General features: G+C 32.7%; 1 protein-coding gene across 1 annotated transcript; it reads right to left on the bottom strand.

The window, feature by feature from the left end:
- Window positions 1-3,885: 3,885 nt before the first annotated feature.
- On the bottom strand, window positions 3,886-27,841 carry LOC140448014 (juvenile hormone esterase-like). The gene is made up of 10 exons (XM_072541053.1): window positions 27,758-27,841; window positions 17,680-17,802; window positions 17,498-17,626; window positions 16,098-16,428; window positions 13,111-13,307; window positions 11,349-11,520; window positions 7,820-7,980; window positions 6,607-6,742; window positions 6,308-6,425; window positions 3,886-4,158 (listed from the first exon to the last, which is right to left on the bottom strand). Exons 1-10 carry the CDS (start codon window positions 27,824-27,826, stop codon window positions 3,966-3,968), a joined length of 1,629 nt encoding a protein of 542 aa, XP_072397154.1. The 5' UTR covers window positions 27,827-27,841; the 3' UTR covers window positions 3,886-3,965.

Genomic DNA, 27,841 nt, shown 5'->3' with positions numbered 1-27,841 from the left:
TACACTACCTAGGTCTACCGAGTCAAACGCTTTGTGGATCTCTATAAACACTAGTGCTAGACGTCAGTTGTGTTTTATCGATTTTTCAATGAGATGCTTTCTCGTTTGCATGTTTGCCTGAGTTCAGAACGCAGGCGACGTCTTGAAGAAATGTATGCCATAGCCCGGACTGAAACTAGCGGCAGAGTAAACCGAAGCCATCATTTTAAAGATAAAGAGAAACAGGCAAAGTGTGGAACTACAATGTGCGGGGCGTGTCTTACACCCAATAATTACGTAAAGTACCTGGAAGTGACGTTACACCAGAATGGAAAGTAGGGGAGCACGTACGGGAGGTGACCCGAAAAGCTACAAATAGTGTGGCTGCGTTAAGGAGGGTGATGCCGAACATTGAGAACCCAAATCCAAAAGGAGGAGGTGTTGTTCAGTCGATCGTCCTCTACATGATACCAGTCTGAAGTGGGGCGGTAGAGATAACGGGCTACAAGAGGCTCACGATGCGAGTCTGTTGCGAGTGGCATGCGTCTTCAGGACTGTGTTTTGTGGCAGCCTGGTGGGCTATCACTCAATGTGTTGCGCTGCATATGTTGGAGTGGAAAAAAGTGCTATTATCAGAGCTAGACCTTACTGTGGCCGAGAAAAGGCAGTAGAGGGAAACGTCGGTTAAAAGAATGCAAGAAAAATGAATCAATATGGAGGATGTGGCACAATGGACAAAGATACTGATCCCGAACATAAGAGATTGGGTGGACTGTGGTCACAGGCGACTGGATTATTTGCACTGTGATACATAAATATGATCTTAGAGTGCAACAGATGGATGTACGATAAGAAACAGACCAGAAAAAGAGACAGGTGTGAATTTTGTTAGAGTGACAGAAATTACTAAGAAAATGATTAAAAATAAAGTAGGTTGGACTAGTGTACGCAACTATATCCGTGCAGTTATCAAGAAAAAAGAAGAGGAAGAAAGACAGATGGGCCAAAAGCAAAGGTAAGACGAAAATATGCTATGTTAAGGGAATACGTTTTAATAAGAGGCGAAAAGTAAGTTAGACTATACGAGTTAGATTGCGTGAGTCAAATTGAAGAAAAAGGAAATAAATGCTGTACTAGGCGTCTTCCACGCGTCACCTAGAACGGGGTTCCTTTAAAAAAGCCAGTTATTGTCAGTCTTATAGCGGCCATTCCGCTCCCAGATTGCTGAATGACAGAGGAGAGTTTAGTTTAGCAGGTTGGCGTTTGGCATTTTAAAGTACCTCGGTACCTCTTGTCGGGACTACGAATAACGAATCCTGCACTAAGGTGACTCAGGTGGCATCCTGAATCGAGTTATAGAAATCCTGCTTGCTCTGTTTTGGTATAGGTCTAGTTTCTTATTCAATCTGGTTGTGATGTTTCTTTTAAAGAGTTTGTAGTAGAATCGCTAAATCCTTATTCTATTTAGACAGTATCGATTTTTCTCGTAAAAATTAAAAACTTTTGTATTTTGAGTCTCGCTCCCATTCTTAATTGATTCGGTACCTGGTTAATTATCTCCTTGTGATTTATTGCCTTTCATATTAAACATTGCTTACCTGATATCAGCTTATGTCTCGCATTATTTTAGAACCTTGATTTAATATTGTTTTTTCAGTTGCCATTTTTATCTTAATTTCCTGTCCCATTTACTACTGTATAGTTCTTGATAGAAATTTTCCATAGTTTTTACCAACTCAGTCCTGGGATGAATACAGATTTTATATTTTTTGAAAAGCGAGTATATGACTAAAAAAGTTTAATTATTTATGACTGTATTCTAGGTGTTAGATCATTCAAAACTCTTTATAAAAAATAACTCTTTTCATAAAGTATATAAATAATATAGTTTTCCATAACGTCCAATTAAGTGTGCACATTTTGTATGTGTATGTTTAACAAACCTCATATATGACTAAAAAACATTAAATATTTGATTCTACAATTCATCATCATCATAAGTGGCTCGACAATCCGTTGTGGATCTTGGACTGCTCACTAAGAAGTCGCCACTTCTATCGTTTCCTGGCAACTTCTCTCCATCTTCTGACTCTAGAATCTGTAAGTATTCTTCAACATCATCAATCCATCTCCTTCGTGGTCGTCCTCTACTTCTTGTGCCCTCTGGTTTTGAAAATGTTAATCTCTTCGTGTATTCGCGATCTGACATCCTACCAATGTGTCCAGTCCATCTAAGTCTCTGCATTTTAATGAATTTCATAATATCTGGATCGGTGTATAACTGATATAGTTCAAAGTTGTATTCGACTATTGCTTTCATAGTTTACGAAGACAAGAAATATGGGTAGTTGGTATTCATTTGCCTTCTCCATCAATCCTCTCATTGTCAGTACATTCCTTGGCGGAAGCCAGCCTATCTTACAAATTGTTAATTATACATTTTGTAAGTCAACCTAGAATTAAAAATTCTCAGAAACAGTTTGTATACTTGACTCAACAATGATATCAGTCTATAAATCTTTACATTACATTTGTCTTCGTTTCTGTATTACTATACTCGTTCCAGTCTTTGGGGATTTTGCTATTATGGAGACATCGATTAAAGAGACCTGTTATTATTGCGATTGTTTGTATTGTTTTTTTTTAAGCCCAGCAGTTATACCAGCCGGTCCTGGAGCTTTAAAAAAACGGTGGCGTTCTAGAATTTCATATTCTCGCGTGGATTCAACCGTCCCTCCGCTAAATGTTTCGAGTACATTTCATTATCATTATATAAGCCCGCTGAGGCAGCCTTTGATTATTAGTATTAGTATTCGCGATTTAACGTTTCGTGTTTAAGCGAATTTTTTTGTAAGTGATAATTATAAACGTAACAATATATTGCTGACTCAAAAATAAGTTATATATAAACTTTGTTTATTTGATGATATTTTCTTGTTTAATATTATTTTTATTTTTTTTTTATTGTATAATGGCTTTGGCATAGCCAATTAGCCAGACTATTTGTGGTAATTACAATTTTTGATTTTATTACCTAAGCCTATTTATAATATAAATTTACAGGAAGTAATATGTTGGTATACACATTTAATTTTTGACATATTTACAATTTTTGATTTGAATACCTAAAACTACTTATAATTTAAATTTACAGGATCTTATGTATTCGTAGATACATCGAGATTTAAATTGACAGACAATGAACAATTTAGCTCAATTAGTTTTTCATACATCATTTTGATACTTTGTTTGTACTGTCCACACTCCAATATAAAGTGCTGCAGATCTCCCACTTTACCACAGGAGCAATATGGGTTATCAGTAATACCTATGCTGTGTTTGTATGCAGGAGTGAGTGCGTGGTTTGATCTTATTCTGTTTATTGTTTTTATAAATAACCTATTTGTCTCATATTTGAACCATCTCTCATTGGGTATTATTGGTTGGCAAGCTCCAAACTTTATTCCACTTGTACTTTGGTTGTATAAACGTTGCCATCTTTGTTTGCAGTTGTTTCTACTGATATTATCTATGTCTGCTACTGGAAGAAGTATGTTGTTTATATTATGTTTGGTTAAAGCTGCAGATTTAGCTAATTTGTCGACTTCTTCATTTCCTAATATTCCAGAGTGTCCTTTTACCCAACAAATAATAATCGAGCTACCTGCGGAAATAATATCATAATGTAACTTCTTTATTTCTATCTTAATATGGTTTAGGTTTTTTGTGGTTTTGATAGAAGTGAGTTTGTCCATAATGCTTCTACAATCGGTCAGAATGATATAATTATTCATACCAATAGAGGCTATATATTTTAACGCAAAAAATAAAGCTGATAGTTCGGCAGTATATATTGAAGCTTCATTGGGTAATATTATTAGTTTAAATAAAATCTCTAAAACATCTTAAAATTTTTATTTGGTATTGTGCAAAATAAGAATCAGAAATCTTTCGTAGCTTAAAATTGGTTATATTTGTTTAATGGGTCAATAAGTGTCGTATACTCCTTGTCCATATTTAGCATATATTTGTTTGTCATAAAAGTTTAATTCTTTTAAATACGGGTTTATAATAAATCCATTCTTATAATCGATATTAAATAATACCGAACGTGGAGCGATTGATGCAGGTAACCAAATGGCGTGGTCCAAGCTTGACGTTGGCAAAGGAATGGGTTTACTAAAAAAATCATAAATGTCCATATAACTATTATATTATTTGTATATTGTAATATGTTTTATTTAAAAAAAAGTAAAAAAATTCAATGCAAAATTAAAAAAATGGTCAATTTGTTAAAATGATGGCTCACTGAGAGTTTACTAGATTTGTAGTTCGAGTCGCACGCTTGACAGAGAATGAGAATGGACTGATGATCTGAATAATTAATAATAAACCGATGCACTAGCAGTAGCGTGCTTATCAATCATGGAAATCAGATGGAACCACCCTACACAATCTGGTGTTGGAACTCGAAAGAAGTCTCTACCAGAAAACTATCGTTACTACTGCATTGTTAGACATTAAAGGTGCATTTGGTAATTTCTTTATCGAGTCAATACACTGATAAGGATGAAGATCATCAACACAACACGCAGTATATTAGTCAGATGTTTCATAACAGAAAAATATTCATAGATACGTATGAAGATGCATTGTAACCAACATTATGGAACTCACCAATGTTCACCAATCATTGATAACCTGATTCATGGACTTAGCAACCAGCGAATCTAGCTCCAGGATTTTGCAGACAATATTGTCGTCGTGACTAGGTGAAAATTTTTCAGTAATATTGCGTATCAGATGCGATAACTTCATTACATAGAAAATTTTTGTCTGAAGTAGAACCTCTCTGTAAACCGTTCTACGGTTTGAGTGAGCTAAAATTATTTGGGGAGGAACTAGAAAAGACTAATGAGGTAAAGAAGATACACCCATATTAACAACCTAACCAAAAGGCTTCGCTATTCTTCTCTATCTGCAGACGATTTGTAAGTAAAACCTGGGGCTGAAATTAAAGGCTATACATATCAGTGATACGACTAACAGTTACATAAGGTTCATTTTTTTTGCTAGAAAAAGACGACACCACCCTACGAAGACAAGCGTTTTTAAATATGACAGTAGCCTTGAATAGTAAAGAAACACTATGTTCAGAGGCTGACACAGGTGTCCCCAATCTGAATTTATATAGTTTGGCGGCAGTTTTGGTGATAATTTTTCGACTGTTCTAACAACCATTCAAATTTCGTTATTTTGTGTCATGTGGAACAATTTCACCCAATCATGTCAACATTAGACTGACAATTGCATTCAGTGCAATTTTCAATCCCTATGACAACACGATCGAGTTTGACAACTTCATCCAAATAAATTTCAAAATCTCACGTTTCGGCAATGAGAATGTTCAAAGTATAAATGCGCTAATCAAAGAAAAAATTTAAAGTATAAACAGCAACGAATCTAATGTTAAATTAAATTTTAATAATTGTACTTTCACTAACTGTACTTTTAATAAATAAATGTTTCGTTTGTTGAGTTATGATTTTTTTTTTCGAAAAATTATTCGCCGAATATCCCTCGGACATTGATGAATGCCTCATAATTTCTCAAGCTCGTTGCTTGGTAACAGCACTCAGCCTTCGGTTTCGTGCTGTTACCAAGGAACGAGCTTTCGATTGTCATGAAATTATCTCGTCTGTTATCAATGTCCTAGGGATATTACTACTGAAAATGAACGAGCAGATACATATGTATGCAAAACAAAGATCGAAAGAAACCTTTGTAGGCCCAGAATCCTTGTGTGGCATTACCAAAGATGCTATAAGAAATGAGGTTTGGAAGTGCCTGCCAAAGAATCTTCAAAAGAAATTGAGAGCAACTCAAAGGCAAATCCAGACAAGAAAGTAATTAAAAAAATTTAATAAAAAACTCTCGGACAATTTTATAAACGAAATATTAAAACGGTGATCGAAATGGTGACTGGATATTGTCGTTTAAGAAAACCCTTATACAAAATAGTTAAGGTAAAAGTACATTCCAAGGCTTAAAGGACATTAGGGCAGTAATTTTCGCATATGATAAATAGATTAGGAAACCGCTGGAAAAAGTACATACTACTTAACACAAAAATAATGAAGAATACTAAAGTTATTGCTTACATCTCTATCACTATTTAATGCAATGAAGTAATTATGAAATTGTTTTTAAATGAACCAGTCGGCAGAGATTCCTTAACAACAAATTTAAAAACAAATGACATACGCCTAAGATCTCGTGCAAAAGGAAACGTGAATTCCGACAACAAAACACACCTAACCTAACCTACCTGTATTTACAGAAATTGGACCACATTTTAACCATCTTGCTTCTCACAGCCAAATCTCTCTTAGAAAACGGCAAGTTAGCTTTAAATAAATAGTAGAGATCTTCAGCATGAACAACACCTAAAAATATTAATAGTTATTTACCTTAATAATATTGATATACTCCTAAGATAAAAGTTTAAATTTGAAAAAAAAAATTTCAAAAAAAAACAGAAAAAATCATATTTACGTAACTTCTTTGAAATAAAAAATTTGTTTGCATAATTTTCTTTACAAATATTTTAAATACAATTATACTTGCCGCTAAAATTATAACCAAGTGCCTTCTCAATATCTCCTTTGTAGCTAAATTGATATAAGTACGTGTTAAGAACATATTTTCTAACATCAGCGACAAATCTATGGACAGGTCGAATAAACTGGTCAATATTAAACAACTAAAAATAAAACAGTAAAATGGTTTAGTGATTTTTAATAAAATGTTGAATAAAATTATCATTTTTTTAAGTATACATTTTCTCTATTTATTATTTCACACATGTAGTATTGTCATTATATTTTTCAGTGTGTACCCTTATCTTAGGTTATTTATATATAAGCAAAATGCTAGTAAATAAGATTAATTATAAAAAATATCATAAATGTTAAAAAAATGTAAATTTTTGTAAGATAAAATTTAAAATTTAAGAATGGACGTAAAAGTCAGTTAATAATAAAGAGAAGTATCTAAATCGGGTAATTTTTTTACCCAGATATTAAAAATGTTTCCGAGCTACACCGATTTAAAGTTCCGTAATCAATTTGGTTGCGATACCGCAAGGAGAGAGATTAGTTCACCTCCATAACTTCGCCGTCTCTGTGCAGGTCACTTTTATTATTCATGTTTGATAAAAAGTGTTTTTTTTTAACACTGTGAACATTTCTTGAAAATATGGATCATTGAGTATCGAATGCTGTCAATTTCATTTCTTAATTTTTATATATAACATGTCAGTAATTTTTTAAGAACGAAGTTATCTCGGCTGCTATTGGTAGTAGAAACTTTCGTTTTAAATTGAAGGTGACGACAGCACTCATAATCTGTGCGCCTTAAACTAGTACGTTGTAATTTTTTTTAAGGTATATCCTCTTACTCTTTTCATCATGGGATAAACAAATTATCATATTTTTGGAAAAATGGACCTATTATATAAGCATTTTAAAAAAATATATTTTCAAAAAATAACTTTTTTCAACTTTAACCGCTTAATATGCAGTAACAATTGCTCAAAATTAAACATATAAAAGCTTTAAATAAAGCTTATGCTGTTGTATGGACTGAGGAGTTATTCATTGAAATCGCCACACAGTGCCAAAAGTGAAAAACTTTTTACCCACATCTATAAATTTGAATTCCTCTACCTTCCACCTTAGCCTTAAAGGGAGCAAGAATTCTTGAATAAAATACAAGAAAAACCTTCTGTTGACGAATTAATTTAAAAACGAGTTTTTAAAACTAAAAAATGTGTACCTACGTGAATTAAAGAATTACCCATTTTTCTAGTTGGTACATCTCCCAAAAATTCTTTTCTAATTTTAAGTCCTGCCTCCGTTAAATTTTTGTTGGAAATAATATCTGCTGGTACAAATTTCTCTGGTTGCTGATCAAATATTGATACCGAACCCGAAAGTAATTCTGCAATAAAATATTTCTATTCAATAAAAAAAATTAATTAAGTAAAATAAAAAGTATGCAAACGGTTAAGATAATTAAAGTTCATTTCAAAAATCAAAGGACCGCAAATAGGCTCATATTGTCTGATTACCTACTCAATTGTATCATGCAAAATTCTAGAAAAAATTATAAACAGAAGACTATTGTGATACTCAGAACTAGAAAAAGATTTCAGTTCTCAGCAAAGTGGCATCCGTCGAAATAGGTCATGCGTAGACAACTTCCTAGATTTAGAGTCAGAAATACACGAAGGTTTTGCTACTAATCAAGAGATCCTCGCAGTATTCTTCGATATCACCAAGACGTAAGACACGATTTTATACTCAAAGTTAAAACTTGATTACTAGTCACAATATAAATAAAGCATAAAATACCGTGATTTATGAAAAAATTTTTTTATTTAGAAAAAAACATATAATCCACATCAACCACGCAGGGTTATTAGTGGAGTAATTTACACAAGAGTTCATTTTATTTACATTAAATATATGTATATAAACGTAAATCTTTGAAATAATTTATTACATGGTCAGTGTTTATGGTTAAAGTGGTTTTGATGTTATTTGAGATTCCATATTTTGTTCTTGTTTCTTCGTGGTACTGGCAGTCAATCAGAATATGCTTCACCGTCAATGGGAGAGAACAGTTTCTGCAGGTTGGAGAAGATTCTTTGTTGATTAAGAATTTATCGGTCAGTGCAGTGTGTCCAATTCTTAGTCGGTTAGTTATTACTTGGTCCCTTCTATTGGATGGATTATTCAAGATGGTCTAGAAAAGGGGATAAATCTCATATAGTTTGGTTCTTGAATCTTTCCAGTAGTCTTGCCATATGTTCGAGATCGAAGAATGGGTAATTTCTGGATTTGGTTGTGTATTGTGAGTTTATTCGACTTGTGTTTGCTAGGTTGTCCACTTTCTCATTTCCAGCTATTCCTACATGCGATGGTACCCAGATAAATGCTACTTCTTTTCGAGTTGATTGAATTATATTTATCTCATTTTTTATAGCCCGAAATATTGGATTTGTAGGGTATATTTGTTTTACACCTAATAGAGCATTTAATGAGTCAGTGATGATGACACATTTATTCTCACTACGCGTTTTGAAGAAAACTAAGGCTTCCAAAATGGCTATGATCTCGCCTGTAAGGATGCAGCAGCGTGTTCGTCATGAGCTTTAGAGGCATCACTGTAGTGATGATTCGTCAGTTTCGTCAGCTGAAGAAGGGTTGGGGTTTATTTTTTTCTTTAGTCGGGTGATATTATTTTTTAACTTAGAATTTTGTATGTAACAATAAACAACATTAAGGATGTGAATTAGTTTCTCTGGTTCATTGGAGTAATCTTTAGAAGTTAATTAAGGGTTTTGAGAGTTTAAAACATTTTCCATAAAATCATATATTTCATTGAAATTTAGTATAAATGGAGGTGATCTATTTTAGATTTTATCTTTGATGGATTCTAGGAAGTGAATGACATCTTTGCGAGAGGTTTTGGAAGAGGTTTTGTGTTTCTTTTTTGGTTTATATTGTTTAGGGGTATTAGAAACGGATGAATCGGTTTTTGGGTTGTCTTCGTTAATTTCAGGAGATAATATGTAATGTATTTTTAGCTGTTTAGAATTGACTGCATTATTTAAGGTTATTGGTGATTCTGTATGTACGAGGGTAGTTGAATTAGTTTGGTTTAAAATGTGAGCGCATTCTGATTCTTGATGACCAATGGTTTTACATTTGGAGCAACTGTATCCGTCTATAAAGAGAAATACCCGGTAGGAAGTATTATCATGAGTTATGGTAAAAGAGTCAGGAATAGACATATTTTCTAGGGGTGTAATGAATGATTGCCTTCTAAAGCTCAGAATATGACCGTACTCACTTTCAGACATACCTACTCGAAGAAAAGTCATTTTGAATACAGTGTGAATACCAAGTTTTTGTAATTCTTGTTCAGTTATTTCGTTCAGGATTGTAGGACATGCATTAGATATTCGAAGTCCCTGGCTGGAGAAATTAATCTTTTTACTTCGACTTATTTTATGACATCCATTTATTTCAATATATTTATAAGAATAAAGTAGAGCATCAACAGTGTTTTTTGAAGAGAGGTATATGCATATCCTAATCTTAGCAATTCTAGAGGCAAAAAGTACATTAATTGGACCCACTAGTGATCCAACGGCTACGACGTAATTATGGATTTTTGTACCTTCAATGCTGGAAATGACTATTGCTTGTTGTTTTGTTGGATGTTTAAAATAATTTACGACATCTGAGTAACTGTGTTTAGTGGCGTTGTGAGTAGTATTATTGTTGTATGAAGTCATTTTTATTAATTTTCTTGATCAGAAGTTAAGCCGGTCCTGTGGCCGGTCCAAAAAACTGGTCAAGACCCAACTGGAACTTTTGTTGTCTATTTTTTGTAGGTATTATTTAGACGTTATTTTGTTGTTGTTACAAAAATAATACGAAACGATGTTCTACTCACTTGAGATAATATTGTCAGCACCAACTAATGCACTTAAATTTGTAGTAGAGGTATAAAATATTAAATTATGATTCTTTTTACCATTTAAAATGACTATATTTCGGGACAGCCGATAACGTGGTAGATTTGATCGCTATTCATGACAATATTTAATAGATAAATTATTAAAAATTCTGTGTACAATAAAATACATAGAATATCATTCTGTATAAACTATTGTACAAACCGCAATAATTATAAAATGTTAACATTAAAACCTTCAGTATACATTAAGACCACACTAATAAATAACGATGTAGTCATATACTATCAGAAAGATATTTCTGTATCAATTATGAGGACACTGTTTATTATAGAACATTGCAGTGCATTATAGTACACTAATATTATGATTCTCCAATAAATTGGAATCTACTACTGAAATTATGTCTTCACACTTTGCATTCACATCCAAGTGTATAAGGTAGACATATAAGACAGACTGCCTTCGACAAATGATATCTAACATTTAATGAACTTATTTATAAATTTTAGTATAATATTAACATATATAGCGTATTTAATTATAAGTCGGCAAATTTTTCATTTTTAGTTTTATGAAAAAAAGTTATTCCCTATAAAAAGTTCTGCATGATCTTAAACGTTTGCTTACTACCATAGCTTTTGTTTTACTTTTGTTTTTTTTTAAGACCAAAGGATTTTCTATCTTCTTCTGCTGAGTAGAACGTATTATCTGCGAATATGACGGTAGTTATAGATTTTTGTATCACTAGATTAATGTTAGAGTTTTAAAATTTACCTAATACAATTAATAGCTACATATAGGTATATTTAAGGTTTACCTTGGGCCATAGTTTCGAGTTCATTTGATGTATATCCTAATAGTAGGGGAACCCTAGTAAATTCTCCAGATAATAGTGATTTATCGCTTTTTACGGTCAAAAAAGCTGTTTTATGTGGCACTTCGATTACTGGTCCTAACGGAATTCCAGCTAATGGGTATTTGGAAAACATCTATAAGTATAAAAATATTTAATATTTATGTTATTCAGTGTAATTTTAGGCTAAAAACTAGTGGTATTATAAAATAAAAACAAAATAAAAACTAAGGTGTAATAATTAATAAACACGTTATTCTCCAACTTAGTGTCCGATCCGTCAAAGACCACATTTCAAATAAACAAAACTTATTAAATTCCTTGTGCAGATTGCCCACAATTTTATATAAGCCAAGCCGATCAAAGAATCTAAATTATGATTTATGAACATTCGATTTTCTTCCGAATTTACTATTCAGTTTTAGCGTTTGGCCAATATTATCTTCACAGATAATTCAGAAATGGCCACAAAATTCAGTTTGACAATTTCCGAATTGTGGCCTATATTCGTTATATAAACCAATAATTATTCAAGAAGCCACAGAGATCGAAAAATGACCAAATACTCTCAATCGAAGAAATCACGGCACTCAGATGTCTTCAACATGAAGAACCTATACTTTTAGAAACAACAAAGAATAATAATTATTATTAGAGGGTAATAAGTCGGTCGCGACACAAACACGTATTGAAGGTTTCGTTGCTCATTATCAGAGGCATCGGAAGTGAGTAGGAATACGAAAAACAGACAACGGTGTTACAGAAACAAAAGAAATACGAAATCTTCCAAAACTGATAAGCTAAGTAGGCGCCAATAAATCTTAACCGGAGATTTAAAAAGGACTCAAATTACGTTATAAACAATATCAAATTCTTATCTAAAATAATTTGAAACAATGGGAAATGGTGGCATAGGAACGGCTAACATGAAAATCAATAGTATAAAAAGACGAAGAGTTGTAACGCCATTGATTATGATAATGATGGGTAATATCATGATCATCATCATGCAACCTCTTCTGTCCACTGCTGGACATACGTCTCTCCTATTTTTCGCCACTCTTCACGGTTCTGTGCTTCTTGTTGCCATTTCTTGAATGTTCGTCTAATGTCGTCCATCCAGAGTGTTGGTGGTCGTCCTCTGCTGCGTTTGTCTTCTCGTGGGCGCCAGTCAATTAGTTTTCCGGTCCATCTTGTGTCTTTCAGTCTCGCTATGTGACCTGCAAAAATTCCATTTCAACTTGGCTATACGTTCGATGTACGATGACTAATATAGAGGACATAAAATACTTGAACACTTGAAAGTACGACTTAATTCGACGAAATATAAGCGGGACATTTTAGGATGGAACAGAAATATCATGACACAGGAGAATTCAAAATTTAGGGCAGTTGTGATCAAAATAATGAAATCGTTACACCCAGTCATAATAAAGCATCTACGTCTACAAATTCAACTCCCGCCGTCAAGAATCTGCACCCCAACCGCCACGTCAGTAAGTTATGTCACTATCGACTATATAAATGGACCGTCTCCCATCCTAGCCATTCATGGTACAGTAAATCTTCTTCTTATAGTGCACCTATAGTGTGTTGGCGAATTATTTCAAGACTATCCTTCGCGACATAACACTGCTTGGCTGTTCTAATATTTGTATGTTTGGATACTACAAAATTATTGTTAGATACCAATATAAATGTTTTAGAATAAAAATAACATATTTACCTCTATAGCTAAATTATTTGAGACATTTAGTAGATTATTGTAATCAACTTTTTTTAAATTTTCTATTAACACGCTGGAATTTGTTGATCCTACTCCTAATACAGCTCCAGTTTGATGAGCTAGTTCTGCTGCCTTTCTCGATAATGCCCATAAACATAAAGAAACACCACTGCTCATAATAGCTCCACTGAATAATCCTAGAAGATAAAACAATTTGATAATGTTTGTTCTTCATTTTGTACAGCTGCGGTCATTGAATAGTTTACAACTTTATTTATAAATTGTAATACTTTAAAATCGCAATGTCTTACGGATTTGCTAAATGTCAAAAGTGCTTGTCAAAAATTTCGCGCTTATTGAAAAATAAAATAAAAAGTTAATAGACGCGTCCAAAATGCCTAGAGTGCATTTAAATCACGGGCAAAAAACAAAAGCAATTGCTCTCGACGAAGGTTGGTCGCAAAAGCAAGTTGCTGCAGATTTGAACGTAAGCGTGCATATGGAAAATCAAACAAAGATGTGATCATGTTCACTCTATAGCACGGTTAGGTGGTTAACTAAACCGTGAAGAAGATCTCTACAGAGCAAAAAGATGAGATGTTAGTAAATTATCTAAGAGAAGCTCCTGTCGCCAGAGCTCGAAAGGCCAGCGAAGAGACAGTGTTTTCGGGGTAAACTTTTTTGACTGAGGATCACAAGAGGAGTCGGGATACATTTTGTAATGAGTTCATAAATCGTGAAGACAACTTTTAGTCCAAGTTCAAGGTCATTTTAGTCTAACCATCAACCACAAGGTGACCCACGTCTCACGTAAATGGTCATTTGGCAGTGGTCGGCCGTTCTTGTGTTATGTAAAGTAAGTATTGGGTCTAATATATAGTTTCTCTTAACATCAACATCAAATTCGTAAATTGTATACTGCTAAATTATTTGAAAATAGTTTCTTCGAGTTAAAACGTCGATGATATATGTGTAATAAAATGATTTCTTAAGTCTCAGACAATTTATAATTATTACAACGTTACATACTACTATAGTCGGACAATTTTCAATTAAAGGTGACTAATCTACAAATTGAACTAAACGGTAGCGGCAACCATGCAAAATTTCAGCCGTAAATTCTTACCGGAATAGTTTGAAACATCAGTAAATTTATCAATATTTTGCTGGTCTATATATATATATATATATATATATATATATATATATATATATATATATATATATTTACGTTCTTAGAAAGAATGGTAATAAAGAGAAATATGATATTTTAATTTATTCCTTCCAGATTATATATGTGCATAGGCGTAGTGTGTTCTATTTCTTGGGAATATATTTATTAAATAGACTTTATTATTAACTTTAAAATAGTTTTGAGGTAAGTTAAGTAAATTTGAGGCAAGTTTATTCTTTATATAGTATTAACCCATTAACGGCCGCTTAATATACACGGAGAAATTTGACAATTAATTGATTAGATTGGATTAAAAACACATAAATTAAGACTAATTTACAACCAAAAATATTTTTTTTTTCTTATTTTCAAGGAAAACAGTACAATTTTTAATAAAGGAACATATTGTATCTTAAATGTAAATTAAATTTTAAGGTTAAAATTTTCGAAACATTCGAGGTGTAGATGCGTTCTACACCTTTTACACAAATAAATAGTATTACTTTTGCACATTCTACATTTTTGCACTAACGTATCTTTTTGTTATGTCCAATATTGTCGAATCTGGCTTCATCTGGTAAAGCAAATTTAGATTGACGTCCATGTACTAAGTTTGACACTGATGTAGCGGATTTTTCACTATTATAAATTATAAATATAAATCTATGTCGGCTCATGCTTTCTCTTATAATGTGCACTTCTTTATCCTCATCGTTTGAACAATGCATATCAACTTGAAGGAGAGTGTAAACCAGATAATATACATATGCTAAATTTTTTTTTTAAATCTATGTTATTCATTTCAAATTCGTGACGGTTATTCTGGAATGCATAAATATTTATAAAATATAGAATGCTCTCAATTACTTTTTTATTAAATAAGAGTGAAAAAACTTCAATATATGACTTGCCTTCATGGTTGGCTTTTATATTGTCTAAATATCAATCAGACTGATGTTGAATTACTAATTAGCACGAATGAGTATCTGTTGTTACAACTTAAGACACATTTGGATTTACCATTTTTGCCTGGTTTTTTCTTTGGACGTTTAATCTGTGGTTCAAAGGAATATTATAATCAGAATCGTCAGAATTCCCAATCACTTGTATTTCATATGTACCTGCAATAACCGATTTTATTGATACTTCACAAATAATTATTATCATATCTTCTAGATCAGATACTTTCTAATCTAATAATAGTTTAGCTTACTTCATTTTAATTTATATAAACTTCTTATTTATTTTTATATTTATATAAACAAATAAACACAAGCAAATTTTCAAATTAAGTTAAAAAAAAACAAATATAACGTTTACAGCACACATCAATTCTAAAAATAGAGAATGATGTGTAAAGACGAAATCGTATGTTAAAATTTCAGATTGTTTTTAGTCTAATGAAAAAAATGGTATTTTCCAAAATTTTCTGTTTTTTGAAGTTCTGTATTAGGTACTCTCTAATAAGTATAAAATTTTACTTTATTTTGTTAGACAACTATAAGATACCTGTTAAAAGACACTTGATAATTTAATAATTATATCGGTCTTAGATTTAATTTTTAAGTAATTATTTATGTGTTTAAATAAATAATTAAAATTTTTTTTGGTACGCCTCTGCAAAATTGATAAGTGGAATATGATTTCGTTGAAAAGTTATCGTTAAGGGCTTCTTTAGGTGCGATGTTGCCAAGTAATCACCTTCAATTAAAAATTGTTTTAGTATAGAAAGAAAGTAGCTTCAAAGCCATAATATGGCTTATACATTAAAATATATCATCACGAAACAGATATTATTGTAATTAAAATGTACCTTTAGATCTTGCAGAAGTTAAATGTAGGGCAACGGACGCTGCACCTGCACTTTGTCCCCAAATTGTTACGCGTTTAGGATCGCCACCGAAATGTACTATATTCCGTTGGACCCATTGTAAAGCAAGAGTTTGGTCTTTTAGTCCCAAATTTCCTGGACAGGACAGATCTCCCGTACTTATAAATCCGAATATGCCTAGACGATACTGTATACCTACTACTACTAGACCCTCCTCTATGAACAGCTCGGGTGAAAATGAGATTAGTGATCCATTTCCATAAACGAAACCGCCGCCATGGATCCAGACAAGAACGGGAGCTTTTCCGTTTAGCTGTAAAATGAAAATATTTAGCATTGATAGTATGAAGTTTAATATTATGAATTAGATGAAAGCTTTTTGACGATAAAAATCTCAGTGACATTAGAAGTATTACACCCAGAAGTAATAATGCCTTGCACTTAATTTTTTGGCAACATGGTAGATTTGCATCAAGAATGAAACGATAACGTTGTCAAGAATTTGCAATAACAAGCAATAAAAAAAATTAATAATGTATTTGGCGAACACGTAACCAAATACACTCCTATATACGTCTAGGCATTGACAAAATGAGATAATCGATGTCTGCTTGTGGCACCTCGTTCCAAGCAACTTGAACTTCATGAGTTAACTATGCCAGAGCTTGTGGAGGATGATACAAAGTGAACAGTCTCCTTCCCATCATATCCCATACATGTTCAATAGGATTTAAATTCTGAGTACGGGGCGGCCACGGCAAAACAATAACGCCAGCTTCTTGGAGAAAGTCTATAGTTTGACGAGTAATCTGGGGACGCGCGTTGTCTTACTACTACTGCACTACTCCAAACTAATACTCTTACTGCTACTGTACTATTTTAAAGCATTAGTCAGCAATTTGACGCGTAGTAGCAAAACGGTCTCGCAGAGCCAGTAATCTAAAGCGCTTAACTTGACGCTCTGTGGTACGCCTCGGTTGACCAGTTGGTCTTTTTCGTATTTCTCTACCTTCGTTTGTCAACACACGACAGACACGCATAACCGTCATTGTCCTACAATTAACAAGACAGCCAATTTCGCGGTACGACAAACCCATATACGTAATAATTTTACCCAGGTCAAAATCGCTAACTTGGTGGCAATTTTGGTATCTTCGAACACGAGGCATTTTCTTATACTAAATACAATTATTAGACTGAGGAATAATAACTAAAAATTTCTATACGAACCAGTTTTCACAAATCGGTCTCTTCACAAAAAAATTTATAGATACAACTAAAATTTCAAGAAATTATTCCTTTTGGGTGTAACACTTCTAATGTCACTGAGTATTATACTTAATCGTAAAAGTGAACAGTAGACGCAAAATAACTCTACTTACATTTGGACTAAAAACGCTTAAAAATAAGCAGTCTTCTGAACCCTCTATTTTGCCCTGGGTTTGCAAACATTGGGCTCTTTCAAACGTACAATTTAAAACACCTGTCCAAGTAGATTTTGGAATAGACAGCTGGAAACAATTATTATAAGAAAAAAATCGATATCAATAAATAACTGACTTACCTCGAATCTTTTTGGTGGTTCTGCGTATGGTATACTAAGGAACATATGTATTGTTTTATTAAGTTTTTCTGATAACGATGTTTTTCCCAAAATGGTACCTTCATTTGTTACCACTTGAATATTCTGCAATCATAAAATTTAATTCAGAGAAAAAAATTTTGAACATGTTTTAATTATTAAAAAATAACTACCTATTCATTAATTGCAAGAAGAGCATAACATTAATTATAAGATATATAAGAATCGCAGATAAATATTAAACCATAAGAGTCAAAGGAAACTGTTGCAGGAGTCATTAGAAACTATTGGTACAAAGTAGGCAGACGTATCTCAGCTACTAAGATACATTCTTTCTAAGACAGAGCGCAAGAATGCGATTCTAGCCACCAATAGCGACATTTTCCTTTTTTAAAAATTATATGAGCCGTCACCGTGTTTCGGAGGGCACGTTGGTCAGTCTGTCTCCATGAGCTAGTATGTATCGATACTAGTTACCGAAAGATTCCCCCCGCTAAAAATGCCGTATGTAATTATTATTATTATAATAATAGTACGAATTCATAGCTACGATATGTTCTTAGACGAGACTGGTATAAGATCATTCACCTTATCATGAAAGGTAAAATCGAGGGCTGCAGAGGAAGCTGATGTCATGACTTAAGAACATTCGCGATTGGACAGAAATACGCAGTGCCGAACAATTATTCAGGTGAACAACCTAATTTCCAACTTTAGGGCACCCAAACGTGGCATCCAAAGAAGAAGACAATATTAAAATATATATAAAGAGATATCTTAAAACTGTTCTGAAAGTAACTGAAGCTAAAAAATATGGAATGACTGCTTATGCGGTTTTGATATGAAAAGAAAGTATCTGGCATAAATTATCAATTTAATTATCATCCTTGAACCATATATATATATATATATATATATATATATATATATATATATATATATATATATATATATATATCTTCTTCTTCTTCTTTTTATATAGACATGACTCTGTCTGTTTTTCAATGAATGTGCCTCCAGTAAGTTGTCATTCCATCGTTTGCGTGGTCTTCCTACTGATCGTCTTCCTATTGGGGAACCGTCTCTTGCCATCTTTACTACTCTATTTGTTGTAATTCGGCTTATATGATCGTTCCATTCTACTCTTCTATTTCTTAACCAGTTTTTGATGTTCTCCACCTTGCATCTATGTCGTATATCTGTACTTCTACTTAAACTCCATCACTTGTTCTATTATCTGACCTTCCAGCTCCAGTTTACATCTTAGTAAATTTCCTGTTATAACCATGCATTTTGTCTTTGTTGGGGAAATTAACATGTTAAATTTTCTGGCGGTTATATTAAATTGGTGCAGCATACGTCTTAAATCATCTTAACTTTGAGAGAGTAGTATTGCGTCGTCTGCATGGCAGACTATTTTAAGTTGTTTATATATATATATATATATATATATATATATATATATATATATATATATATATATATATATATATATATATATATATATATATATATATATATATATATATAAGTAGTCCAAAATTTTTTGACTAGTTTTAAAAAAATATATGTAAATACTTTTTTGACGTGACAACGTCTTAAATTAGGTTGTGGCTCGGGGTCATTCATGAAAAAGTGTAACGCCCGCTCACGTCTGTTACAGTGAGTCACCGAACGAGAGAGAGGCCCGCCGGACCGGCGAATGCCTTGCGTCTCTCTCCCACTCAAACATGATCTGTCCGCTGCGCGCGCAGCACTAGAGAATTAGGCGCGTTGAATCGGTGCGTACTTCCGTGCTTGTGTCTCTGTCTTTCTCGAGCGTTCTTGGCGTTCAAAACACATTACAGCAGAAACACTTCCTTTCATTTCATATTTCTCCTATCATCGTCCTATCCTCAACAAAATCACTCAAATAGAAATTAGTTAAGTTTAAGTTTACATGTACAATGTTTTAGTAAACAAAATATATTTCTATAGTTAAAATTTGTGCAATTCTTATTTTCATTCAATTCCTTGTTCCTATTCTGCAATTTAATAATATTCATATCAATAAATATTCTACCGAGAAAAAGACGTTGTCACGTAAAATCTTCGCCCGTAAAACCGACTTTACAGGCAACCGATTTTTTTCTTTTTGGGTGTGGTAGTCAATAAAAACAGAGCTTTACTAAGGCGTACTATTTATTCTGAATCCATGCTTTCGGTGGTTTTTTGCCACCTTTATCAAGGTCTACAAAAAAAATTACTATGTTGTAACAATTTGAATGGTGCCAAAAAAAGGCTATAAAAAACTATAAAAAACTTACCCGAATGTAAGATTCGTGGCAGAAACAACAACGTTAAATAACATGATATACTGAAGTTGCAACTAAACTTTAAAAACTACTGTTAAAAAAACACTTTAAAAATTACTAAATACGTTAAAAGTTAAAAACAAAATGAAGGATGACATGTTAAAACAGTCGTCGCTGCAGGCTTGATTTCAGTCACATTTCACGAGCAGAAAGAGAACGTGGGTGGACAATTATTGTTTAAATAGTTAGGAGAAAATACAAAAAACAACTTTGAAATTAACCTCTCACCAAATACTGTTTATGAATTTTGAGTACTACCAACTGTATTACCAACTTAAAAATAAGCGGGAAGTTAAAAATGTTATTTATAACATAAGCAATCGAAAGAAAATAGTATTTAGTAAATAGGTTTAGAAAAAATAATAACTCAAACAAAACAAAACTAAATTAGTAACTGAAGTTTGATCACAAGTATTCAATTAATACTGAAATTTTTAAAAAAAGAAAAGAAACAAAGAAAACTCTGAGATGCAAAATAGCTCAGTCAAAAGTCAATATAAAATTGTAAATTTTGCTTAGATTCTGGATCTCAGATATCTTATTAAGATTGTTATTATCACTCTTGCTGATATGTACCATCTCTAAGAAAGTTCTCTTAAATTTATTTTTCTCTCTGGCTAATATTTTTAAATTGTTGAAATCTATCTTATGGTCTAGATCGATAGTATGCTCTGCCAAAGCACAAGTAGGTTTGTTTAGTCTACAATCACTCTTATGAGAAATAATACGGCTAGACAGATTCCTTCCAGTTTCACCAATGTACGTGGATGGACCTTCAGTACATTGAATGCAATAAACAACATCTGTAGTCTCTAGAGTGGTTAGGGGTTGTTTTATTTTGCTATACAGCTGACGTATGGTTTTGATGTTCTTGTTAGCTATTTTGATATTCTTAAAGTCTTTAAAAATCTTAGTAAGTTCAACGGTTAGTTTTGGAATATATGGAAGGGCATAAAAATACACACTTGTTAAAGCTGAATTATTTTGTGCTGAGGGCACTGATTGTGACATAGTAAGTCTGTTGTTTCTATTAACAAAGGGAACAATAAAAATTAATTTATTAATCAGTCTTAGAGGATATGAATTTTCAACAAAAATATTACGTAAGAGGTTGAGATCATGTTGGAGATAATCCGGATGAGATAACCTTTTGACACGTTCTTTCATCGCTAGGACTAAATTAATTTTCATCCTCGGAGGATGGTGAGAGTGGTAGCTTATGAATCTATTGCTACATATGGGTTTTCTATACCATTGTGTTTTCACAACATGATCCTCACATCTATGCAATCTCATGTCAAGGAAAGGCAAAGATCCCTCCCGCTCCTCCTCGCACGTGAATTGCAAGTGTGGGTTTTGTTGGTTGAACACATTTAACGTAGAATGTATGGAGTCTGCAGGTAGTGCCAAGATTAAGTCATCCACATATCTCTTTATGAACGGTATTTCAAAATTGATTTGTTGCAAACAATCTTCAATCAAGTCATCTAAGACATAATTGCACAGTATTGGTGAAATAGTGGAACCCATTGGAGTACCAAAGACTTGTTTGTAGTAACAGTCATTAAAAATAAACACATTAGAGTCAAAAACAAAAGAAATGAGTTTTTTGATATTAGCTAAGTTAAGGGTTGTGTGCATTGATATGTCATCCCAGTGTTTCTCAATGCTAACCAATATTGTGTGTAATGGTAAATTAGTGAACAGAGACACTACATCAAAACTAACGAGCTTATAGTTAATGGGTAATTTTAAGTTATTAATAAAAGAACTGAAACTGAAAGAGTCCTGAATGCAAAACTCATTGTTATTATTGTATGTTTCTGTGAGAATATTAGTTAAAAAACTTGCTATGGGGCCATTAGGTGTACCTATTGAGGACACTATTGGTCTCATAGACAGAGTAGGTTTATGAATTTTTGGGAGAGCATAAAATCTAGGAGCAATTGCATTGTAAATTTTCAAAGTTTTACCAACTGATTGATCTATTTGATTCTCCTTTACCAAATCAGAAACTAGTTTGTTAGCCTTTTGTTGCCTAGTACACACGGGATTATTGTTCAACTTTTTATAATATTTAGTGTCGGTGAGTAAGTCTTCACATTTTTGTATATAGTCCCTAGTGTACATTGCTACAGTGACATTGCCTTTGTCGCTCTGGACAATCTTAATCTCAGGGTGATGTTTCAAAAAAGTTTTACATTTGATATAATATTTATTTAAGAAATGGTCTTTTTCATCTTTGTTGAGAAAATTAGTAATTATATTAGTGCATTTGGACCTTAGAATACCCTTATCGACATTCTCAATTGGTCTTAAAATGTTTTCAATGTCTGCCAACAAAGAGGAAACTTTAAAATCTTTTTTGTTAGGAAGCAAAGCGAACTTAGGGCCTAAAGCCAACAACTTTTTAACTTCTACAGGAAATTCTAAGTCTGTGAGGTTTTTAAACCAACCCTCCCTGAAATCAATACTGTCAAAACTATCTAATCTGAACTTATTAAATTTATTGATATTGGTTCTCTTAATTTTATGAAAAAGATTGTTATAAATTACTTGTTGCCTACGTTTGAACTCAACATATGTGTAATAATTAAGTATAGATTTTGATTTGGCCTGGAGATCTTTTAGCTTATTTTCTAAATGATTAATATCAGCAAAAGTAATCTTAATTTCTAAATTGAGAATATTTTTCCAAACCTTTTACTAAGTCCTTGAGCACTAAAATCTATCTCTCCTCTCGTATGATGGAGTAAGTTGTTCACATTTGTCAAGGTGTTCGTGATATGGCTCGGAAAACAATCTGCATTTCGACACTTATTTAAAAAAGTCTTTCTGTTCCTTAACGCTGCCAGTTTGGTGTTCACATTAGCCCATTCCTTTAGATACGGCACAAGTAATGGTCCGTATTGGAGTCTGATGTCCTCATAAAAACCCATACTACAAAGTAAGAAAAAGTAGTCCAAAATTTTTTGACTAGTTTGGAAAAAATATATGTAAATACTTTTTTCTTTTTGGGTGTGGTAGTGACTAGTTTTTCCAAACTAGTCAAAAAATTTTGGACTACTTTTTCTTACTTTGTAGTATGGGTTTTTTATGAGGACATCAGACTCCAATACGGACCATTACTTGTGTCGTATCTAAAGGAATGGGCTAATGTGAACACCAAACTGGCAGCGTTAAGCAACAGAAAGACTTTTTTAATTAAGTGTCGAAATGCAGATTGTTTTCCGAACCATATCACGAACAGCTTGACAAATGTGAACAACTTACTCCATCATAGGAGAGGAGAGATAGATTTTCGTGCTCAAGGACTTAGTAAAAGGTTTGGAAAAAATATTCTCAATTTAGAAATTAAGATTACTTTTGCTGATATTAATCATTTAGAAAATAAGCTAAAAGATCTCCAGGCCAAATCAAAATCTATACTTAATTATTACACATATGTTGAGTTCAAACGTAGGCAACAAGTAATTTATAACAATCTTTTTCATAAAATTAAGAGAACCAATATCAATAAATTTAATAAGTTCAGATTAGATAGTTTTGACAGTATTGATTTCAGGGAGGGTTGGTTTAAAAACCTCACAGACTTAGAATTTCCTGTAGAAGTTAAAAAGTTGTTGGCTTTAGGCCCTAAGTTCGCTTTGCTTCCTAACAAAAAAGATTTTAAAGTTTCCTCTTTGTTGGCAGACATTGAAAACATTTTAAGACCAATTGAGAATGTCGATAAGGGTATTCTAAGGTCCAAATGCACTAATATAATTACTAATTTTCTCAACAAAGATGAAAAAGACCATTTCTTAAATAAATATTATATCAAATGTAAAACTTTTTTGAAACATCACCCTGAGATTAAGATTGTCCAGAGCGACAAAGGCAATGTCACTGTAGCAATGTACACTAGGGACTATATACAAAAATGTGAAGACTTACTCACCGACACTAAATATTATAAAAAGTTGAACAATAATCCCGTGTGTACTATGCAACAAAAGGCTAACAAACTAGTTTTTGATTTGGTAAAGGAGAATCAAATGGATCAATCAGTTGGTAAAACTTTGAAAATTTACAATGCAATTGCTCCTAGATTTTATGCTCTCCCAAAAATTCATAAACCTACTCTGTCTATGAGACCAATAGTGTCCTCAATAGGTACACCTAATGGCACCATAGCAAGTTTTTTAACTAATATTCTCACAGAAACATACAATAATAACAATGAGTTTTGCATTCAGGCCTCTTTCAGTTTCAGTTCTTTTATTAATAACTTAAAATTACCCATTAACTATAAGCTCGTTAGTTTTGATGTAGTGTCTCTGTTCACTAATTTACCATTACACACAATATTGGTTAGCATTGAGAAACACTGGGATGACATATCAATGCACACAACCCTTAACTTAGCAAATATCAAAAAACTCATTTCTTTTGTTTTTGACTCTAATGTGTTTATTTTTAATGACTGTTACTACAAACAAGTCTTTGATACTCCAATGGGTTCCACTATTTCACCAATACTGTGCAATTATGTCTTAGATGACTTGATTGAAGATTGTTTGCAACAAATCAATTTTGAAATACCGTTCATAAAGAGATATGTGGATGACTTAATCTTGGCACTACCTGCAGACTCCATACATTCTACGTTAAATGTGTTCAACCAACAAAACCCACACTTGCAATTCACGTGCGAGGAGGAGCGGGAGGGATCTTTTCCTTTCCTTGACATGAGATTGCATAGATGTGAGGATAATGTTGTGAAAACACAATGGTATAGAAAACCCATATGTAGCAATAGATTCATAAGCTACCACTCTCACCATCCTCCGAGGATAAAAACTAATTTAGTCCTAGCGATGAAAGAACGTGTCAAAAGGTTATCTCATCCGGATTATCTCCAACATGATCTCAACCTCTTACGTAATATTTTTGTTGAAAATTCATATCCTCTAAGACTGATTAATAAATTAATTTTTATTGTTCCCTTTGTTAATAGAAACAACAGACTTACTATGTCACAATCAGTGCCCTCAGCACAAAATAATTCAGCTTTAACAAGTGTGTATTTTTATGCCCTTCCATATATTCCAAAACTAACCGTTGAACTCACTAAGATTTTTAAAGACTTTAAGAATATCAAAATAGCTAACAAGAACATCAAAACCATACGTCAGCTGTATAGCAAAATAAAACAACCCCTAACCACTCTAGAGACTACAGATGTTGTTTATTGCATTCAATGTACTGAATGTCCATCCACGTACATTGGTGAAACTGGAAGGAATCTTTCTAGCCGTATTATTTCTCATAAAAGTGATTGTAGACTAAACAAACCTACTTGTGCTTTGGCAGAGCATACTATCGATCTAGACCATAAGATAGATTTCAACAATGTAAAAATATTAGCCAGAGAGAAAAATAAATTTAAGAGAACTTTCTTAGAGATGGTACATATCAGCAAGAGTGATAATAACAATCTTAATAAGAGATCTGAGATCCAGAATCTCAGCAAAATTTACAATTTTATATTGACTTTTGACTGAGCTATTTTGCATCTCAGAGTTTTCTTTGTTTCTTTTATTTTTTTAAAAATTTCAGAATTAATTGAATACTTGTGATCAAACTTCAGTTACTAATTTAGTTTTGTTTTGTTTGAGTTATTATTTTTTCTAAACCTATTTACTAAATACTATTTTCTTTCGATTGCTTATGTTATAAATAACATTTTTAACTTCCCGCTTATTTTTAAGTTGGTAATACAGTTGGTAGTACTCAAAATTCATAAACAGTATTTTGTGAGACGTTAATTTCAAAGTTGTTTTTTTTTGTATTTTTTCCTAACTATTTAAACAATAATTGTCCACCCACGTTCTCTTTCTGCTCGTGAAATGTGACTGAAATCAAGCCTGCAGCGACGACTGTTTTAACATGTCGTCCTTCATTTTGTTTTTAACTTTTAACGTATTTAGTAATTTTTAAAGTGTTTTTTTAACAGTAGTTTTTAAAGTTTAGTTGCAACTTCAGTATATCATGTTATTTAACGTTGTTGATTCTGCCACGAATCTTACATTCGGGTAAGTTTTTTATAGTTTTTTATAGCCTTTTTTTGGCACCATTCAAATTGTTACAACATAGTAATTTTCTTTGTAGACCTTGATAAAGGTGGCAAAAAACCACCGAAAGCATGGATTCAAAATGAATAGTACGCCTTAGCAAAGCTCTGTTTTTATTGACTACCACACCCAAAAAGAAAAAAGTATATATATATATATATATATATATATATATATATATATATATATATATATATATATATATATATATATATATATATATATATATATTGTCGTTCGGCCGTAGCGTTCTCCTGGTTTTCAAGGGTTTCTGGACGATCTACGACCGCCGCTCTTGAAGAGGATCTCAGGTTTCGAGAGTCCATCTTCGTTTCAGGGAGTTAAATTGAGATACCGGCCTCTACGGGCAAGAAGTTCCGCCGAGCCTTTGTGGTAGGTGAGGGGCCACCGGCAATCAGAATTCTCTAACAGTTCGAGCTTTCTTACAGACAATATTTCTTACAATGACTTAATTTGTGTTAGAATTCTGATGTGTAGTGTATACCTCAAATTCCACAGAGATTTTGGCCTTCTCACTTCGTGTAGCCGCGTTCCCTCTCCCCGAGAGAGGCACAAGAATGCCGGCAATGTCGACTCTTCCTGCTGCCAGTCGCTTCGTATTGCTACCTTTCGCTAACAGTAATTCTTATAGTTACTATTTGCATAAGGTTTCTGGAGACGAAGTGTTATTGCAGCTCAACCTGATCGGAAAAGCAATTACAAGTCCCCATCGGGACTTTCATTCGCTCTTTACCGTGACAGGCCCAAATAACGCTGTGGTCAGTTCGACACAATTTGGAATAGTTCTAAGACCAATGTCTTTTCTATCTCAGAAAGTCGTGTTCTACTGCCAGGAAGCGTTTTGTAATCGACACGCCGGATCTTGCACACTTGATGATTTAACTTCTAAATTGAATAACTATTCTTTTGATAATTATTCTTGAATTTCGACGTCTTCGACGATAGTAGGATATTGGTTAAATAATAAAACTCAAAGGTAGCGTGGTAGCATACCAAGCCAACAAGGTCTAACGGGGCTAGTAGTGTAAGACGACTGGATCCCGATCGGAAGATGTACTGCTCTTTTATACAAATCGTGTTTGAGTATTTGCAGCACACTTTTGATTAAATCTCAATCTATACATTCTTTGAATTTATAGATTAAGTGACTTTTTCACGGAACTATTTTTTCAGAACCTACATATCGACTCGTAGCAACAACTATAGAACAAAAAAGCAAGTGACATGAATTTTGACGTTATTTTACGCAATTTTTAGATAAATACTGTAAAAAAACATCTCAGCTAATAGAAAGTAAGAATGGGAATTACAGAAATCATATTTATTACAATATTTCTAAATATTTCAATATGTTCTGAATCCAACATATTTTTTATTGTGTTCGCAAAATGAAAAAGTTGGCGTTTAAAAGTTTATGATTATGATGACGATCTTCTTGCTTTTAATTAATATAGAATAGAAAATATTGTGGAAAACGTTTACTTTTACAAAAAAAAACTTATTCTATTAAAACTTGTCTATTAATATCATAAAGTTCGTACCATAAATAAAGTCATTATTATAACTTACGTCTGCATAAACTTCAAATATAATTGCCGTCAACAAAATTGCTACAAATACCACGCTTTTCACAATCATTTTTGTATTGTTGCA

The sequence above is a fragment of the Diabrotica undecimpunctata genome, chromosome 8, assembly GCF_040954645.1.
Source record: "Diabrotica undecimpunctata isolate CICGRU chromosome 8, icDiaUnde3, whole genome shotgun sequence".
In the NCBI taxonomy this organism is placed as follows: Eukaryota; Metazoa; Arthropoda; class Insecta; order Coleoptera; family Chrysomelidae; genus Diabrotica; species Diabrotica undecimpunctata.
Note: the sequence above shows the minus strand (reverse complement) of the source record. Positions and strands in the feature narration are given on the sequence as shown.

Excerpts from the sequence above, each read along its gene's own strand:
- LOC140448014 (XM_072541053.1), bottom strand. The coding sequence starts at position 27,826 with ATGATTGTGAAAAGCGTGGTATTTGTAGCAATTTTGTTGACGGCAATT. Across the intron at positions 17,627-17,679 it reads AACCACCAAAAAGATTCGAG|CTGTCTATTCCAAAATCTAC; the intron begins GTAAGTCAGTTA and ends AATTGTTTCCAG. Across the intron at positions 7,981-11,348 it reads ACTCGAAACTATGGCCCAAG|AATTACTTTCGGGTTCGGTA; the intron begins GTAAACCTTAAA and ends ATTTTATTGCAG.